Here is a 19,479-nt window from a genome sequence, read left to right as displayed (position 1 = left end):
AGGCTCACCCCAGGCTGGGATGAATCCTTCTCTAAAATGTGGTATATCCCTGGAGATCTCTGTGGAACATTTGCTCAGGTAGCTGAGCAGTTCATCAGCATAGCAATTTGCCCAGTCAGCTCCATCCATCAGAGCAGAGAAGTGTGGCTGGCGGAGGGGAGACTCAGGGTAGAGCTCCCCGTGGGCAGGTAGGGAAGGCAAATTCATCCAGAGATCATAAATATGCATCTTGGCCCTGATCTTCTCTGCATGCGGGTGATAGACTGGAGATAGTAAGGAGTCAATCCTCACCGGCCCACTGTCTCCAAGTGCCCCTGTTCCACCTAAGAACGCGCTCTATTTAGATCTAAAGAGGCAGGCAAATTTGCCACGTGTAACTCACTGCACTGTCTGAAACACAAAGGTGAGAGTGGGAGCTCTCTCTAGCTTCCAGATCACAGAGCTTACAAATCACGTTCAATAGAGGTCTGTTTCTTGAGAAGCTACTATTTGCCAGGTGAGATATGACAATAAGACAGGCTTTCTCGCTCCTTGGAGAGCTGACAATCTAGTCAATTTAAATTAAATTGCTAAGTTAATTTAAATAGGATATAAGAAGCACTATGATGGAAAAAACAGATGGTGCTCTCAGAGCAGGGATGAGGAACCTTACTTAACTGTGGGTGGCATGGGGAAAGGGGGTGTCACCGAAAATTGTTCAGAAGTCAAATCTGGAGTAGGACATAAAGAACCGATAGCAGCGTGTAGCTTCAAATCGGGGTATAAGCAGTGGAGGGAAGACTCAGCAGTCTACCAGATTTACCCCTAACAATATATATATTTTTTTCTTTTTGCCACAGCTGGAATGTTAAGTTGAGAATTTTTCAGCATCTCCCTGTCTGCTAGATCCCATCTGAGATGCCTGCGCTAAGAAGCCAACATAGAGACATGCAACACAGACTATCAGCAGGAGTGGCTTGGAAATTCTGACTGGTATTGATTGAGACACCTTCCCACGAAGAAAGCTGGGATTAGTAATAAGTTGTTTGTCAGTTGCTCACTGGCTTCTTTGCCAGGCAAGGATGAGAGGGCTAAAGTTGAAAAAATAAAAGAAAGAAAAAGGAAAAAAATGCTCACTGTAAATTAATGCTTGTCAAGCTCAACAAGTTGGAGAGCCAGAGAAAGGCGTAATTAAAGTAAACAGACAATTTAAAGTGAGGGAAGTTCAGTCTAACTAGGAGAAAAATTCTAGGTATTAAAACAAATTCACGAAAAGTTAGAAGCGCGCATTGCCATTAATCATATATCATTTATTTAGTGGTAATGAAGTCAGCAAACTCTCCCCAAAGTCGATGTTAGAATGACGTTGGTTTTTAGACCATGCTGGGCAATTGAAGACAATCGTGCTGTGTCTGTGCACAGCATCTTTTTTCTTTTCTTTGACTTGTCTATTCCCCATCCCACCAGAAACATTATACTACTAATAATACAATCTTCATTTCAGCAAGCAGTGCCTCAGTATCTCAGCTGGTTGCGGTGCTTGGGGACATTTGACATTTGCTGATTGCGTGGGAGCTTGAGGCTGCCATTTGAAACTCTTAGCATAAAGAATCTAACGTGAGGGAACAAAATGACTTAGGCTCATGAGTGGGGAAAAGCCTGTTGGGAAAAGATGTGCTCTCTATGGTCTACGTAGTAAGAAATAAAAAGACCACACCAGACAAGATGGAATAGGACCAAGGTATCCCAAGTATTACTTCTTTTTTTTTTTTTTTTTTTTTTTTTTTGAGACAGAGTCTTGCTCCGTCACCAGGCGCCAGGCTGGAGTGCAGTGGTGTGATCTCGGTTCACTGCAACCTCCGCCTCCTGGGTTCAAGCAATTCTCCTGCCTCGGTCTCCTGAGTAGCTGGGACTACAGGCGCGCACCGCCATGCCTAGTTAATTTTTGTATTTTTAGTTGAGACAGGGTTTCACCATGCCAAGTATTACTTCTTAAGAGATCTTTTAAAGCATTCACTTGCTTTGACCGTGTTTTTCTCTAAGCAGTGAGACTTGCACAGGCTGCCTTCAGCAAGAGAGCTGGAATACACTCTTGTGACTTTGAGTGCCAATATTTAATAGTGTGTGCATTAGGGCCACAGTCCCGTTTCCGGAATTGCTCTGCAGGGAGAAGTCAGGTCAAAGAGAAAGTGCGAACGGGGAATTTATAAGCTGGATAATCAGTGATAATGGAAAAGGAATAAAGGGTGGAAAAAAAAAGTCTGACAGTTCAATTGAATTTTGGTAAAGTATTTCCTGCACATGGCAGCTGTTCTGTAGCCCCAAAGACAGCAGCTTTTGGAGGGGAAGATGTAGAGGACTTATAGAAATTCGTCAGGCCACAACTGTAGGAGGAATTCTGATTGTCTGGCAACCTCTCCGTAAACTTAATGAAGCATTTTTAGCCGGATGTTTTAAAAACTGGGTCAAAGAAAGGGGAAAAACACCCTGAATGCTGATGCTACTTTATAACAAATTGAATAAGCTGTGGTGGTAAATTTGTAAAAGACTTTGCCTAAACACAGAAGTGAACCAGCACAGCAAAAACCTTTCTGATAAGCAGAGATCAATTCCAGGAGAATATCTAAAGTTGGCTTTCCTGCCTAACCCTACCATTGCCCACTGACAACCAGAGCACTGCAGACTGGAACACCTGCTTAAATCACACAGGGTTTCACAGGGGCAAAAGAAATAGACCAAAAAATGAGGGGAAGGGAAGGAAGCATCTCTCTGGAATATGATTGGCCATCACAAATATTATATGTTCTTTTTGATCCTTAATGTAGTTTAGTCTACCTGATAAAGAAGCTCTGATGCTTTATGCAGAAGATTAGACATAAATAAGGTCTCCCACACCTAAGTGTGAAATAAAGGTCCTTGGAGATGTGCAGGAGGGGATCTTTTGTCATCCTTAAGAGCCAGGTATATTCTTAGCTCACTTGTAGAATACCTTACAGCTGTGTATGCATGCATGTGCACGTGTGTGTTTATATGCATGTATGCATGAGGGGGGGAAGAGAGAGAGAGAGAGATTGAAAATTATTCACTTTGATTTTCTTCCGAAGAGCCATCTGAGAATCAAGAACTACGTGTTTCTCAGGCTAGCCCCAAGTCAGGCAGTGCTTCTGCGTCTGCCTAATTCTTTCTAGCTGAGGCGCTGGTTCCAATGGCACGTATAGCTCATTGGTTGAAGCTTACCGATGATTCAAAGTTGAGGAAACTTTTTAATCAGTGATATTGCTGGATGTGGCCCTTCTGGCACTATCTTTGTGCTTCTATCTCTGGCTCAGCAGATATATGATAATTGCTGAATGTGTCTATGGGAGGAAGAATGGCAAGGCCATGAGAGCTCAGTATAGTTGCTCAGAAGCTTGGGGAGTGAAGTGAGAAATTCCAGTTTCCTTGGAGGGCCCGGGGATGAATTCTGTGACTTCTCATTAGACGGATGGTCCTCAGTCCATGGTCTACAGAGCCATTTGTGGGTCTGTGTAAGTGCTACCTGATGGCTTTCATTTTGTTTTCAACTGAATAATTTAAAACGAAAACTGTGACCAGTTAGAAAGCAAAACTTCCTTTGTGATATTTTCCCTTTGGATATTTGATATTTTCATCGAATATATTTTAGGATGATTGTTTTCCTAACAGCAGTCCGTATTTCTCAATGTGGAGAGATGTAGCATTGGGTCTTTTTTGGAGGTTGAAGAATTTCTTGGAGTGGCCTCTTTGGGACATTTGTTTACTCATTTATTCTGCCTGCCATGTATCAGACAGCATTCTGGGTTCACGGGGTAGATCAATAAACAACACGACCAAGTTCCCTGCCCTGGTCGAGCTTGTATGTTAGTGGGTAGAGGCAAACAGAAAATACTTAATCAATAATTATATAGCACGTCAGAAACTCAAACGTGCCACACACACAAAAAAAGTAGAAATAAAAAAAAATAAGCAGGAGAGAGGAAACTGACAGTGAAGATGGTGTATGAGAGAGAGAGTGATCTTTAGTTTTAAACAGCTTGCTCAGAGTAGGGTTCATTTTTACAAAAGACAGAAGAAAAGCAGCAAGATTAGAAGGGAGAAGGCATTCACTCACTGTCTCAGTCACCCGCAGACCTGGACATTTGTGCCACAGAGACATTTAGTGGGTCACTTGTTGGGCAAGGACATGGACATTGCAGCAGGATGCGAACAGAACAATAAGGGTCGGGTGTGGTGGCTCACGCCTGTAATCCCAGCACTTTGGGAGGTCGAGGCGGGGGCATCACCTGAGGTCAGGAGTTCGAGACCAGCCTGACTAACATGGCGAAACCCCGTCTCTACTAAAAATACAAAAATTATCCAGGCATAGTGGTGGGCGCCTGTAATCCCAGCTACTGGGGAGGCTGAGGCGGGAGAATCGCTTGAACCTGGGAGGTGGAGGTTGCAGTGAGCCAACGTGCCACTGTACTCCAGCTGGGCAACAAAGTGAGACTCCGTCTCAAAAAAAAAAAAAAAAAAAAAAAGCAGCTGCCGGTGGAACCTGTTGTTGACACTCACCTATTTACAAGCCTACCTAAATCAAACTGGCTCTCCACTCTAGTGACAACTACCAGTGATCAGAATCAGGCCAGTAATAAACATTCTAATAAAAGCAAAAGAGAAAACAAGGAGAAAGGGAACAAGTGGGAGAAGCTCAATTGCCTGAATTGGATGTTAGGGCCTAAGTCTAACTTGCAGAGGCCACAGAGCATCACGTACTTCCTCCTATGTCCCAATGCCTTCCAACAGTGTATTAAATTCTTTCCTTGCCTGACATAAAGTAATAACAGAGAGTTGTCACCATCCTGAACAACGAAAGATGGGATGACTTAATTTATCTCTCTTTCAGAGGCATGTCACAGTCCTGTATTTAATGATAGGAGAGAAGAAACTGGTTCTAGGTAAGAGAAGTCACCATTTATTGCACCCTTAGGGAGACCAGGAGCAAAGCCATTGAGGATAAAATGCACCACGCAGAGTTTTAATCAGTGAAGACCTGGGCATTGCATTCTACCTGAATAAGTCAGTTCAGAAATTTAGCTCCTCTCTCCAAATACCCACAGCAACTATCCAGAGATGCAGAGCTTGAGTACAGCCACTGCTCTAGTAAGCTCAAGTAAGACCATGCTCAAGTATAATCAATTTCACATTTCTGAATACTCATCAAATATGCAAAAGGAAGAATCAATATCCGAAAAAGAGAATCTATGTTTTTTTCTTTTTAACCACACTTGATTTCATACTTTGAAACGGAAGAAATACTGTCCCCAGGTGGGGTTGTCAGCACACGTGTAAACCAGTTCTTGCCCCATTATTGTTGTAGGAACATCTAGGCTCATAGCCGCATCTCTCAACAATAGATTGATGGGGCAACAGCTTCCATGGCCTCTTCCCAGGTCAACCAGCCAGGAAGTGGACACCTACCCTGCTGGAAGGGGACTCATTCACAGCCCTCCCAGGTGGATTAGAGCTTCCCGGCACATCCAGGCTTGTCCATCATGTTGTTGTCGACATTCCTGTCCCATCTCTCCTCACTTCCCTGTGGTGACTCATACCCCTACTTGCCTGCGCCTCCCCACTTCCCCTGTTGCTCTTCAGTGTTCCTGGGAACGGATGACTTTACCCTCTTGAAATTTTATGACAGCGGGCAAGGCTTGAGAAAATCTGCAAATTTTTTGACGTACAAAATCAGAGTCCTAATAAATGTTTCTACGTACAGAACGTAAGTCCTAAGAAACAGCAAATGCTCATAAAAGCTAACATTTATGGAGCACTTACAAACATTTACACCAGTAAATATGCTAAGTTCTTTGAATGAACTGACATGATTTAATCTCCACAACAGCCTTATTGTTATGAAAGAGGATATTGAGACACAGAGAAGTTAAGCAACTTGCTAGTTAAGTAATCTAGTGTGTATCAGAACTGGGATTTGAACCCAAGATACTGAGTCTATGTTTTTAACCACTGCATGCTACTGTTATCCACTATCAAAATTATTGTGTGTTTATGAAACTATTATAAATCTATTCAAAGTGTCAAGGTATCCATAGTAAAAGCATATGGCGGAAAAGCAGATAGAGTAGGGTTCAGGAGACAGAGAACTAGCTGGGCTGTAGTTTTAGCTTTAGCTGTTTCCACACCAATCAAGGTCCTAGCATGAAAGCAGATGACATCCAAACTTGGCGATGTGAAAGAGTTTAATAAAGGGACTATTTAAACAGTTGTGGTCAAGGTTTCTGGAAACCAGAAGTTATGGCAGTGTGCATGGCTCGAGAAAATCAGTGAATTTTTCCACTTACAGAACCAGAGTCCTAGTAAATGTTTCCATGTGTAGAATGTGAGTCCTAATAACCAGCAAATGCTTATAAAAGCTAGCATGCAATGATCTACGGTCAAAAAAAGTGGAATGATTAGAGGAATCCAGAAAGAGAAGAGTGTATGGAGACGGCTACCTAGGAATGTCTGTCTTGGATATAGAAAAACAGCCAGCTGTAACACAATGACAAGGAGGAGGCTGGTAGGAAGTACCCCTGCCTCTCTCTCTTTTACCTTCTATCTTCTGATCTTTGATCTCTTCCCATTGAGTCAACCCTGTAATCAGCTAGAGGATAGAGCACCCACAGATCCAGTCTACGTGTCAGCTTCCAGGGCAGAGAGCAAGATATTGATGGATTGAAAGAATGTGAAGGACAAACAGAAAGTGCAACACAGTCACCATCACGGTAAACTGGGGCGAATCTCAGCCTCCCTGGGGATTGATTTCCTGGTCATCATAATGAGTCTGTTGGGACCACATGCAATTTACACTGCTTTCCAACTCTGACATTGTGAGGTTTTAGGAACCCACCCTCCATCTATTTCCTAAGAGATTTTCAGGATTACCTTTAAAAAGAAAGTATAAAAGACAACCCCACAGTGCAAACTCTGGTAGTATTCTACATCACTTTGCACTTGTGTGTTGACAGATGCATGAAGGCAGACTGTGGCTGAGGTGAAAGGGCATTTGTCTGTCACAGGGTAACCAGGGCATCCTTGAATGGTCTAAGAAAAAGACTTCAGAATATGAAGAAATTCTTGTAATGTGAAATCCCTTGCTCTTTTTCTGAAGCAAAAGAAAGGGTACATGACATTAGAGAAACGCAAATCAAAACCACAGTGAGATACCGTCTCATGCCAGTTAGAATGGTGATCATTAAAAAGTCAGGAAACAACAGATCCTGGATGGATGCAGAACAATAGGAATTCTTTTACATTGTTGGTGGGAGTGTAAATTAGTTCAACCATTGTGGAAGACAGTGTGGCGGTTCCTCAAGTATCTAGAATCAAAAATGCCATTTGACCCAGTAATCCCATTACTGGGTTTATACCCAAAGGATTATAAATCATTCTACTATAAAGACACATGCACACGTATATTTATTGCAGCACTGTTCACAATAGCAAAGACTCGTAACCAACTCAAATGACCATCAATGATAGACTGGATCAAGAGAATGTGACACATACACACCATGGAATATTATGCAGCCATAAAAAAGAATAAGTTCATCTCCTTTGCAGGGACATTAATGAAGCTGGGAAACATCATTCTCAGCAAACAAACACAGGAACAGAAAGTCAAACACTGTATGTTCTCACTCATAAGTGGGAGTTGAACAATGAGGACACATGAACACACGGAGAAGAATATTGCACACCGGGGCCTGTCAGGGTGTGGGAGGCTAGGGGAGGGATAGCATTAGAAGAAATATCTAATGTAGATGATTAGGTAGATTAATGTAGATGTGGGTTGATGGGTGCAGTACACCACCATGGCACATGTATACCTATGTAACAAACCTGCATGTTATACACATGTATCTTACAACTTAAAGTATAATTTAAAAAAAAGAAAAAAGAAAGGGTACATGAGAAAGTACTGATAAGCATATTTGGAAAACCCAAAAAGAGATGCCTTAACGTGATTTTGTGGGGGTCTATGTCACAGCCATTTCAGCCCCACCCTGTGTTCTCTCAAAGAACCAGTGGCCACATGCAACTGGTCACTGAATGCAGATGTTTGGCAATATGGCCTTGGTTGGGGGAAAGCTGGGGGTGGGAGTGGGAGGGGTGACCTTGTCTCCCTGGATCGTACAGGACTCATCTAAGTTGTCTTCCAGTGTGTTCCTAGATGCTTGGTGAGCTGCTCCTAGTTCTCAAGGTTTCTGGCTGGCAGACTCTTGAGAGAACGCTATGCTCGTTGAAATAGAAGATACAGACTCTCCACGAGGGCATCTGTCCTCCCTCGCTTCTGGGGATACAATTCCTTGTTCTCAATATCTGAGATAATTGAAGTGTGGGGTTTCAAAGGATGAGGGGCTTCTCCTGGTGCCTCATACCTCTTCTACTCAGATTGAGGTAAATGACACTGCACCACTGTAGAACCATCACTTTGTTTGTTTTCTCTGGACTCATGAGAGGCATTATTAACTCTATGAGATTTACTGATGATTATTTCCTTAAATGAGGGGAAACCCATAGCATCTCAGGAACCCGTGTTCCTAAACAAGGGAACCACAGAAGTATGTGTATGAGCTTGTGTTGTGGGGTTGAGTAGTAGAAAAGAGAGGTGGGACGTGCTGAAATTAAACACATTCTACATCATAACTGTGCCACGTGTGGCCTAAGGAAGCAAAAAGGAAGTGGGCGATATATATATACATAACATGGAAGCAACTTACGGTTGTTTGGTTGTGTCTGTACTACCCATAGTTCATATACATAAGAAAACAAAGCTTGAGACTTGAAATGGGTCGAAATACCAGCATCCCCAGTTCTAACGGTGTGGCCCTGGATGAGTCTTTTGCCTTAAGTTTCCTTGTTTAAAAATTGGAGCTAATAACAATCGGAATACCTACCACACAGGGCTGATGTCATAATAAAATGAGATCAATTCAATAATGAAGTGGAGATACTTTGTAAAACATACGTTGCCCTAGAATGCGAGGGCTTATTACCACTCCATTTATATTGACAAGACAGCAGCACGCCCTTTGAAGGCAAATGTACACCTGAAGATTTGTCAACAAACCCAGCCACCTGCAGCAGAAGACACCAGGAGTTTCATAAAAAATCTGTTCAGCATGCTAAATATCACATATAAGCAGCAAGACTAATCCACGTTTTGAAGAAAATTCGGCTAATAGAATGGATCATTTCCCCTGTCTTCCTTTTGCCTATTTAAAAAATGTCTTAACATCGAGCTACAATAAAGGGTAAAGCCAATCCCACATTTTCATTAGTACACAGAGCTACCGCAAATAGGTCTCTGGAGGGTGAAAAAAATGTGACAGATGCAGACAGAGTCACTTGAAAGAGTATTTCAGCAATAGACACAGGATGCTTGACTTAACAGATGTTTACAGTTAATAAATTCCATTTTATACTTATATCTATTTTCACAGATTTTTTTTTTCTGATGAAATACCTGGCAGATATCATGAAGGTAGCAGAAAAAATTCAGATCAACAACCTGATAGGAATTAGAAATTAGACTCAGTGAGAAGAATTGACAATTACTGTAAGACAACTGCCGTGTGAAATCAAATAGTTTCACCACCAAGTCTCCCATCTCTCCCTTGATACCCGCTGAAGGGTTAAAGTAAATACTCCAACTACTCTGTCAACGAGGACAGGTCCTTGCAAAGCCCCATCTGCATGCACATCCATCATCCTTACCCAGAGACTCCATCACAACCTTCCCATGGAGAAAACTCACAGACTGAGGTGAGGTACTGCCAGGTCTCCATAAGAGATGGTCTGGCTTGCATTCAATTGTGCCAGCAACACTAATAATCAGGAGAGGTGGGCTCACCATCAGCGTAAGCTGGGAGTGGGCTGCTCTTCCTTTCGTGTTTCCCTCTAACTACAGAAAATCACCAGCAGTCCCAGTCTGACACAGCTGAGGCCTTCTCCAGCTGGGAAGGAAAAACATAATAGGCAATCTCTCCTCTTCCCCCTCCTCCCTTTCTGCTCCCTTCCCTGTAGACAGCCTCAGCGTGAGGTTCCTGAGGAATTAGTTGGGGAGGACGCCTCCCCCGCTGACAGCCAAATGCCAACCGCAAAGTCCTGCCCATGTAATGTCTCTGACATTTCTGCATCTTTCTGGGTTAACATTGTTTGACACAGACTTTTTTTTTTTTTTTGAAATATCTCTTAAAAAGGTTTGTGCATATGCACGTGTGTGTGTGTGTGTGTGTGTGTGTGTGTGCAGGCATGCACAATTTCTGTTGTTTCACAGCATCATTACGTATACTTAATTTAAAAAAAAAAAACTATTCTCTTAGTTGCTGACACATCTCTGCTTTGGCATTTCCACTTAGGCAGAAGTAATTGGTTTCAGAAGGCTGAAAACCCTTATTTGAAACCATGTGTGCATTCCTGTTGACGGATGCCATAGAATGTTCAAATATCATCTTCCCTCAAGTAAAACAAGCGTTAAAATCCAGAAGGATGAGAGGTGATTGACAGCACAGTGTAGTTACATTTTAACTACCTGTTGTGAAATTATTTTAAAGCACCTGTATAGGAAATGGGGTCAGTTCTCCCTCCTGGTCGGTTACCTTTAGATAGATCTTATCAAGTTTGAAAGGGATTCTTTCTCCCTTCCTGTACAGGAAAACACTTTACACTATTTATTGTGTTTCCTAACGTGCAAAAGGCCAATAAAAGAGAGATCTCTCTCCAACACTCACACAAGGTGCAGTCTCTGATAGGGAAGAAGAGAAACAGCTATCCATCATGTCTGGAAGGAACTGCAGCCTGCATATCCCAAAAGTAGGGCTTTGGGATATTTTTGTGATTCTCATTTTTTAAGGGAATGCCATAATGTAGCTGCTGAAGTGGATATTATCAATATGGCAGACAAAGTCAATTCTACCAAGAAACAATAAATCCCAACTCTGGATACTGTGAGGAAGGAAATGGGATGATTATGCATGGTTACAGTCGAATGATGGACAGAGTATAATGGCTCATTACCAAAGACTCTGGCATACCTGCAGGAAGGCCCCTCTGCCTGCGTTAGGTACTACCACAGAATCTGTCTGTTATGCACCATGGAATGCACCACCATTGGTGAGCTCTTCAAAAACCACCCTGGAAACCCAGGGCAGAAATACTATCCATCTGTAATGGCCACCTGCAGGCAACATGGCAGCATGTTTAAGCCTCCCGAATCTATGATAGGACAGGCATGAGTTTGAATTCCAGCTTTGTTACCTACTAACTGTGTGATTTTAGGCAAGTGGCTTACCCACACTGTGCCTCAGTTTCTTCCTCTGTAATATGGAAATAATAACAAAAGCCACAGCAACGAGTTATCCTGAAGATCGCATTAATACATGTAAAAACACAACTCATTGCTTTTCACAATCAATATTATCAACATCCAGTCTCTTCCCAATTACTCTTTGCACAAGGGAAATTAGATCTCATCCTATTCTTGGCTAAATATTGTTGTCAGAAATTTTTTCTCCACACTGAGCCCAAATTAAGCTCCCGGCAATTTCAATCAATTTACCCCAGGTCTATTAGGAAATACGGAGCCCGGATAGTCTCATTTCCTTTCTTCTGACAGTTCTTCACAATATTAGAGACAGCTGTAATGTATCCCTAAATCTCTTTCAGACCACCCTTCCCAGTTTTTAGCAACTTTTCAGTATATAGCAATTTTCCTGGGTTTGTCTTCATCCTTATCCTTTTTCTTTGGCTGCATTTAGATTTGTCAACATCCTTAAATTGCATAATCTCAAATGAAACATAATTTTCTGGGTGTGGTCTAAGAATGCAAACTCTATTTCTAAGTCCAGATATGCCATTTCTTTAATTGTAGAAACCACGGGGTACAGTGAAAATTCTCATTCAAATGGTCAATCATCTCCTTGGCTCAAAAATGTTTTTCTAGATATTTAGAGGAATAAATGAGTTCTCTCCACCTTTGTGGCATCTGTATGAAGGACACAGTCAAGTACTCTCTTGTGTATAGACCCATATAACTAAATCCTTGCAACACTAGGCTAAACCTGTAAAATCAGTTCACGGCTCTCCTGGATGGAAATCTGTATCTGGAACTAAGTTTGCAAAACATCTGGGTGATCAGTCAGCCTAACCACCTGATTTTTCCAAAGAAACTCAGAGAACTTAAGTGACTTAGCCATGCTCACATAAAGGCGGAGCCGAGAGTTAAGCCAATGTGAATGAAATCATGGGCTAGAGCATTCCCAAAGACTCCCAACATGACCAGCTAAACACTTTTCTCACTCATGGTTTCAGTGTGACCTAGCCTACTTCTTTTCAGCAGAGATTCACCAGAAGAGCTTGGTAGGTTTTCCATCACAACAAATGAGTGCACTTGTTTGGCTGGCCACCCTCACTGAAACAGAGCCCTGTGTAATGTGTGGTCAGTGTAGATGGTAAGTAGAGTGCTCACACAGGTGTTTCAAGAAGGGGTCCCAATAGGCCAGGCACGGTGGCTCACGTCTGTAATCCCAGCATTTTGGGAGGCTGAGGTGGGAGGATCACCTGAGGTCGGAAGTTCAAGACCAGCATGGCCAACATGGCGAAACCCGGTCTCTACTAAAAATATACAAAAGTTAGCTGGGCATGGTGGTGGGCACCTATAATCCCAGCTACTCAGGAGGCTGAGGCAGGAGAATTGCTTGAACCCAGGAGGTGGAGACTGCAGTGAGCCGAATTGCACCACTGCACTCCAGCCTGGGTGACAGAGTGAGACTCCGTCTCGAAAAGGAAGAAGGAAAGAAGGGTCCTCAAGAGCGCAGGAGAACTTTGTTTAAGTCCTTCTAAAAGCAATTCATTCTGAATTTCTTAAGATGAAGGCATCATACCCATCTTCATTTGCACAGTTGCTCTCACACGTGCAAGTGTGCGTGCGTGTGTGTGTGTGTGTGTGTATTATTTTCACAGAAATCATGCGTCCTCAGGAAAAGAGATTTGTCTCTAAACTCTTCCTAGCTTTATGGACTGACAGACGACCTAGAAGAGAAATAGAGGAATTCACTCACTTCAGTCTAAAAGGAAATTTTATATGTATTTATATATATTACTGTAAAACCTGCTTTCTCCATGCCTGACAAAGATAATGCGAACTGGAATAGAAAATGTGTGTGTATGTGAAACTTTAAAAAAAAATCCAAAACAGTGGGAAAGCTACTTTTAAAGCAATTTCTTTATTTGGAAACAGTTGTATCTAAAAATCTAAATAACAACAAACAAGCCCAAAACAAAACAAAGCCAGCCTGAGGCCACTACGTTCCTTGGATCCTGTTTGTCACCTAAGAAGCTATTTCCCTGATTTTCTCTGCTAAAAGTGACCTCTCTCTTTCTCACTTTATCTTGCTTAATTCTCACGGCACTATCACGCGTGACATTGTAATAATTCTGTGTACACATGTCCACTCCCTTACTAGATTGTAAACTCCCAAAAGACAAGGATGAATTATCAGGCTGTCCTCTGTCATCGTGCCGTCTTGCAGTGTGACAACCTCCTATCGGTCCTCTCAATATCACTCTTGCTGTCTTTCTAATCCTTTATTCACATGGCAGGCAAGATGATCTTTTAAAAGCAAATCTGGTCGTTATACTCCCTGCTTAAACATCTGTCGCTGGCTTCCTGTTTTGTTAAGGTAGAGTCCAGATAAGGTTCTTGCCTCTTTAAGATGATCCATGAAACCTTATAAGGTCTGGTCCTTGCCCACTTCCTAGCATCTGTTTCCCTTCTCTCCCCTGCTCCCTCTGTCTACCCTGGCAACCCTGTCCTTTCAGCTCCTGGAACACATCATTTTTCCTCCAATTCACATACACTTGTCTCCCTCCCTGTGGCTACCTTCTACTAATCAGTTTACTTCTTTAGGGAAGCCTTTCCTGATATCATATGCAAGTCAGGTCCTCCCGATGCTACTTGCTGTGGTCCTATTCTATAAATTTTCTTCAAGACCTTCCGAAAGCACATTTCCTGATACACTGGTGGAATATAACAGCACCAGAAAAATGTTAAGCTCTAGGTTTTCACAAACCTTCTAAACAGCCATGTTATGCTATAAAATAACAGTCCAGACATACTTCTGGAGGTAGGAGGAGAAACCACCGTAATGCTGAATCAGCTACTCACATCATTTTTTTTTTAAAAAAAGAAAAGCCCCAGGCTGGAATGTGTACAATAATGGCAGACTGGTTTCTTTGGTTAATGAGTTTAATATTCAAAAAGGCTCCCAGAGGTGTAGAGTGAGGATCAAAGTGTAGGTGTCCTACTATTGTGTGTTCCGGGAGCCTTTTGGCCATCCTTGATTAACTACCTCTATGGTAAACCAATCACCCCAGCAGAAAATGCCAGATACTACCGATGCATTCCATCTGGACTCATCCCCTTTATAACATGGCTCACAACTCCAGAAAATGCTCAGGTCAAAAGAAGAGGACCAATACAGGATGATGAGGACAATACCTTTGTTAAGAATTATTCAGGACATCAAGAGTCAAGGAGAAACATGCAAACTCTGAGAATTAGACTCCCTAACCTGTCAATGCCCGGGGAACACCTGCTGCTATCTCTGTAACAGGCCTATGTGGACAGCATCTGCAACCAATAACAGTGTAGGGCAAGGGAAGGGCGATGGAGAAATTCTATTCATTGAGCACCTACTCTGTGCCAGCTCCTCTGCTGTGGGCTTTGCACTCAGTTTATCATTTAATCCAAAGTGTCATTTGGCTCATTCTTTCCCTCATTAGAGTCCTCAAGGTAGGTTATTAACATTCCCCCCAAGATAATGAATCATTCCTGCAGTGCACCCCTGTATGCCTTCTCACCTTGAAAAAATCATCGCCATTGCTTTTGACAAAGTCTAATACACCTGGTCAGAGCAAAGGGAGGTGATGATGATGGTCAAGACAATTTTATCAGAATGCATAATGTAGCCAGCGATCAAGCCAGTTCCAGATCACAAGTTTCTCCCCAACTCTCCGACCTCAGTCTCTTTATTGATATACTATACATGATTTGTGAGATTGAGGATGAAAAGCAAAGATTTAAAAATATAGATTTAAAATGCCAGTACACAGTCACTGACTGACTTATCTCTGCCTCCCCTTCCTCTGATGCTGACCTCAAAGATGTGGGTCCCAGGACTCAGTCTTGAATATGCAAAACTACTCACCCCATTATAAATATTGCTCTCTTTCCTTTGAATTTTTATTCAAAGGAATGTTCATCTTATTGTGGATATCTGAATATTTTTGTTTTTTTCTTAATCACTAAATTGTAAGTCTTTAAAAGGGAGGAATCACATCTTATTTATCTCTCTGTTCATATCAGTTCTTAGGATAATCTTTTGTGTAGTCTTTGCCCCAAATAGCACATTTTTTAAACTTTTTCCTTGGTTTCTCTACTGTTATGGTAAAGTGATAATTATTCCAACAAATATATAATGAAATCAATATTATTCATTATAATCATTTTTAAAAAAAATGAGGATACAAATACAAAAATAGGCTGGGCATGGTGTCTTACACCTGTTATCCCAGCACTTTGGGAGGCTGAGGGCAGAGAATGACTTGAGACCAAGGGTTTGCGACCAGCCTAGGCAATGTAGTAAAGCCCCACCCATATGGTTTGGCTGTGTCTCCACCCAAATCTCATCTTGAATTGTAATGCATAATCTTCAGGTGTTGAGGGAGGGATCCAGTGGGAGGTGATTGAATCATGGGGGCAGTTTCCCCCATGATGCTCTCATGATAGTGAGTGAGTTCTCGTGAAATCTGAGAGTTTCATGTGTCTGGCATTTCCTGGACTTGCATTTCTCTCTCCTCCCACCATTAAGACATGCCTGCTCCCTCTTCTGTCATGATTATAAGTTTCCTGAGGCCTCCCTGGCCATGTGAAACTGTGAGTCAATTAAACCTTCTTTGTTTATAAATTACCCAGTCTCAGGTAGTAGCTTTATAGCAGTGTGATTAATACATCACACACACACACAAAAGTAGCTTTATAGCAGAATTGATTAATACACACACACACACACACACACACACACACACACACACACAAGCCAGGAGTGGTGGCATGTGCCTGCAGTCCCATGTATCCCAACTACTGAGGAGGCTGAGGTGGGAGCATTGCTTGAGCCAAGGAAGTGGAGGCTGCAGCCAGCTATGATTGAACTACCACACTCCAGCGTAGGTAATACAACAAGACCCTGTCTCTTAAAAAAAAAAAGTTCTCTTAAAAAAATCATTCTTATTTTCATGAAAAACTAGTAGCTTATACAGATAGAAAGTTTTTGCACATTGACACCTTTAATATGGGTCAATGAAACTTAGTGCAATTATAAAAACTTTTCAATCCATGCCACAAAATGATTTGACCAAATGTAGGGTGGAAGCACTTTTATATGCTTTTCTTACCAAAGAAGAGAAATAAAGAAAAACAGGAGACTGACAGATGGAAAATACTTCTGTTAATGACTACAGGCAATTGAAAGGAAAAAGGGTAACTAATTCTTCAGTAGAAACTGGTACAGGAGAGTACATTTTCAAAAAGCAAATTTGATAGGATGTGGAGATTATGAAAGGTGAAACTAGACTTTTATCCTAGAAATCTTTTAGGAAAAACGATCACATCGCTAAAGGTTTCTGACAACTGGAAAGTAGCAGAAATTAACCAGAGAAGCTTCACAAGGAACTGTGCGAAGAATTGAGAAAATACAGAGAGAAGGAGTTGAAGTAAGATTCAGTGTGTCACTTAAGGCAACAGAAACAGAGATAATAACAGGAAGATACACTTACTTATTCAAATAAATGTCAGAACTAAGATTATCTGTTGTTTCCTAATTCATGAAATAATTGGGAAAAAAGGTCATAAGATACTGTTGACATTGAAGACCAAATTTATGGCAAGTAACAAAAGCAAATTCAGACCTTAGTCCCTTCAAATGCAAGGGATGGCATTCATTTTTTTCCCCACGAAGAGAAGACATTCCCACATCCCCATGATCAAATGACTCAAAAAAGGCTCGATCAATGTTACCGAAATTTGGCAAAAGTATTCACATTTCAGCTGACTATCAGCTTGAGGTATTACAACCCAGAGGCATATCTTTGAGAAAGTTGTAGGGGAACATAAATAGATTCAGAGAATAGAAATGGCTCTTTCAGCATAGGTTAATGGAAGATATGTTATCACCAACTTGGGCAGGGAAATGGAGAATTGATATATGAGGTTACCCAGCCTTGATAGAGAAATTGCCAATCTTTATGGAAGATTTGCAGAATATTTTAAGAATACCCAGAAGGAAGGGCTTTCCATTTATAAACATGTCTATTTCTCTTCATCTCTCTTGCCAGCCTCCTACTCTAAGTCACCAGGATATATCACTTGCCCACTGGGAATTCTTCCTCCTCACATTGGCTTGAAAGGTTCTGCATTTATTTTTGTTTGGCTCTGGGTCTTTTATTTTAATGCAAAGCTAAATGTCAGCTCCTCACCTTCCGCCCCTGACATATGTGTAAATGCAAATGTCTCCTTGACGTACTCTATTTCTTCATAGCTCTTCTCACAGTTCTAATAATTAATCTCTTTATTTAATATCCATCTTCTTCATGAAACTGTAATCTCCAGGAGGGCAGGGAGCTCCATTTTGCTCTCTGCTGAAGCCTTGCCCTGCACCTGGAACTAGGGGTTTAATAAAGACTTACGGGATATATAAATGAAACAAAATGTATATAAGCTTCCAGGGAGATTTTGCATGTGTACACACACACACACCCCCCTGCATATTATTCAGCTGCCTTAAATAATAACATTTCCCAAATGTTTCCACCGAATATCTTCTGAGTAGCTCACTAATTGTGTAGACTCCAGCTCTGTCTGTTGGTAATTTAACTCTACAGTGTCCACATAACTGAAAAAGGAAATAGGTAGATGACACACAAGATGTGAGTGGCCTAAGTATCGGCAGAGATTTTTAAACAATGGAAGCTCTCGTTACATGTGCAGTTGGTTCTACATAATTCAGATGTATGTGTGTGAGGCTGGTAGTTCCATCATGCTAACCTCAAGGGGCCATGACTGTTCGTCATTCATCTTTTGTTTCCTCACTGCACCCACCTTGGTTCTATGCATAAAGCAGATAATTGACACATTTGCAGTGATCTATGTATCCATGTCACAATTGAGTTTGAAGTGACCATTGAGGCTGCTGTAATTTCGAAGAGAATATTTGTACGTGAAGTCCTAGGGTGGATTTGCAAACCTCCAATCCATTTAAAGTGGCCACACTAGGAATTTCTGATATGGCTGGAGGGTGAGCCACTGGGTTTCCTGTGCAAGCTTTGTGGAAATCCCTGCTTTTTTGTTAGGGAGTTATGGAGGCTGCTTGGCAGAGTACAAAGAGCATGGGGTTGAATTCTGGCTCTGGAAAGATTATTTCAAGTGAGTTGCTTCTTTATAAGCTTTGGTTTCTTGGTTAAAATTCCTATCTCAGCAGTTTTTACAAAGACTAGAAATAATACATTTAAAGTGATTAGCATAGTTAGGGGCACGGAGGCATGTAAGAAGTAGCATTTAAGGAGCTTATTAGAGCATATATCCATACAAGGAAATGCATGTGAATGTCCATGACATCATAAAAGCCCTAAACCAGAAACAATCCAAATGTCCATCAACTGGTGGATGGATAAGGAAAACGTGGTAGAATACTCTTCACAATAGAAGGAATGAACTACTGATACACGCTATCCATAGATGAGCCTATCAACCATCATGCAACACATTATATAAGCCCACTGATAAGCAACGCCCAGAAAAGACACTTTTATAGAGACAAGAAAAGTAGATCAGTATTGTCTAGGACTGGGGGTGGAGAGTGGATTAAGAGCAAATGGCCCGTAGAGAATCTCTGGATGATGAACATATTCTAAATGTGGAGGATGTTATTGGTTGTTCAACTCCATAAATTTGGTAAAAATTGTAGAAAGCTAAACATAGCTTTTTGAGATATAATTCACATACCACAAAGTCCACCCAATTCTAATGGGGGGATTTTGTGGTATGTGAATTATACCTCAAAAAGTCATTTTTTAAAAGTTTGTAAGAATACTGAGGGGATCTTTGGCAGTAAGAAATCTCCCTATATTTCACATTGAGAGCGGTGTCTCAAGGCTTATGATGGAGCTCTACACGGCAGCTGGCATGGAGACACTGGCTTCTCTGGGCAGAGATGGCAAAACCAGAATTCTCTGAGGCTTTGGGGAAAGACACTGCTGCCTTCACAGAGCTTGCAACAAGCCAGAATTATACAGGATGACTGGAGCAACCAATGCCAACAGAAATGCAGGCCTGGAGAACATTCCCTCCATCAGAGTTAGCCACCTGGACAATTTTCAAATAAGAAA

At 41.6% G+C, this 19,479-nt stretch overlaps 1 protein-coding gene across 11 annotated transcripts in view; it reads right to left on the bottom strand.

Moving 5' to 3' along the window:
* TENM2 (teneurin transmembrane protein 2) overlaps positions 1–19,479 on the bottom strand; it is a 1,274,635-nt gene that overhangs the window by 495,998 nt on the left and 759,158 nt on the right. Inside the window, exon 1 of one of the 11 annotated variants that reach the window (XM_012461099.2) lies at positions 9,890–10,022. The exons of 9 other annotated variants lie outside the window; for them this stretch is intronic. Coding sequence is in view for 1 of the 2 variants with exons in the window: in XM_012461095.2 (XP_012316518.2) it covers positions 9,754–9,766 (13 nt within the window). In the remaining variant the exon portion in view is untranslated. Of the gene's footprint in view, positions 1–9,753; positions 9,851–9,889; positions 10,023–19,479 lie in introns of those variants that run through there. One more of the 11 variants, XM_012461095.2, reaches the window with a different exon arrangement.

Source organism: Aotus nancymaae, unplaced genomic scaffold (genome assembly GCF_030222135.1).
Source record: "Aotus nancymaae isolate 86718 unplaced genomic scaffold, 86718_ANA_hifiasm-v0.15.2.pri h1tg000015l_0, whole genome shotgun sequence".
In the NCBI taxonomy this organism is placed as follows: Eukaryota; Metazoa; Chordata; class Mammalia; order Primates; family Aotidae; genus Aotus; species Aotus nancymaae.
Note: the sequence above shows the minus strand (reverse complement) of the source record. Positions and strands in the feature narration are given on the sequence as shown.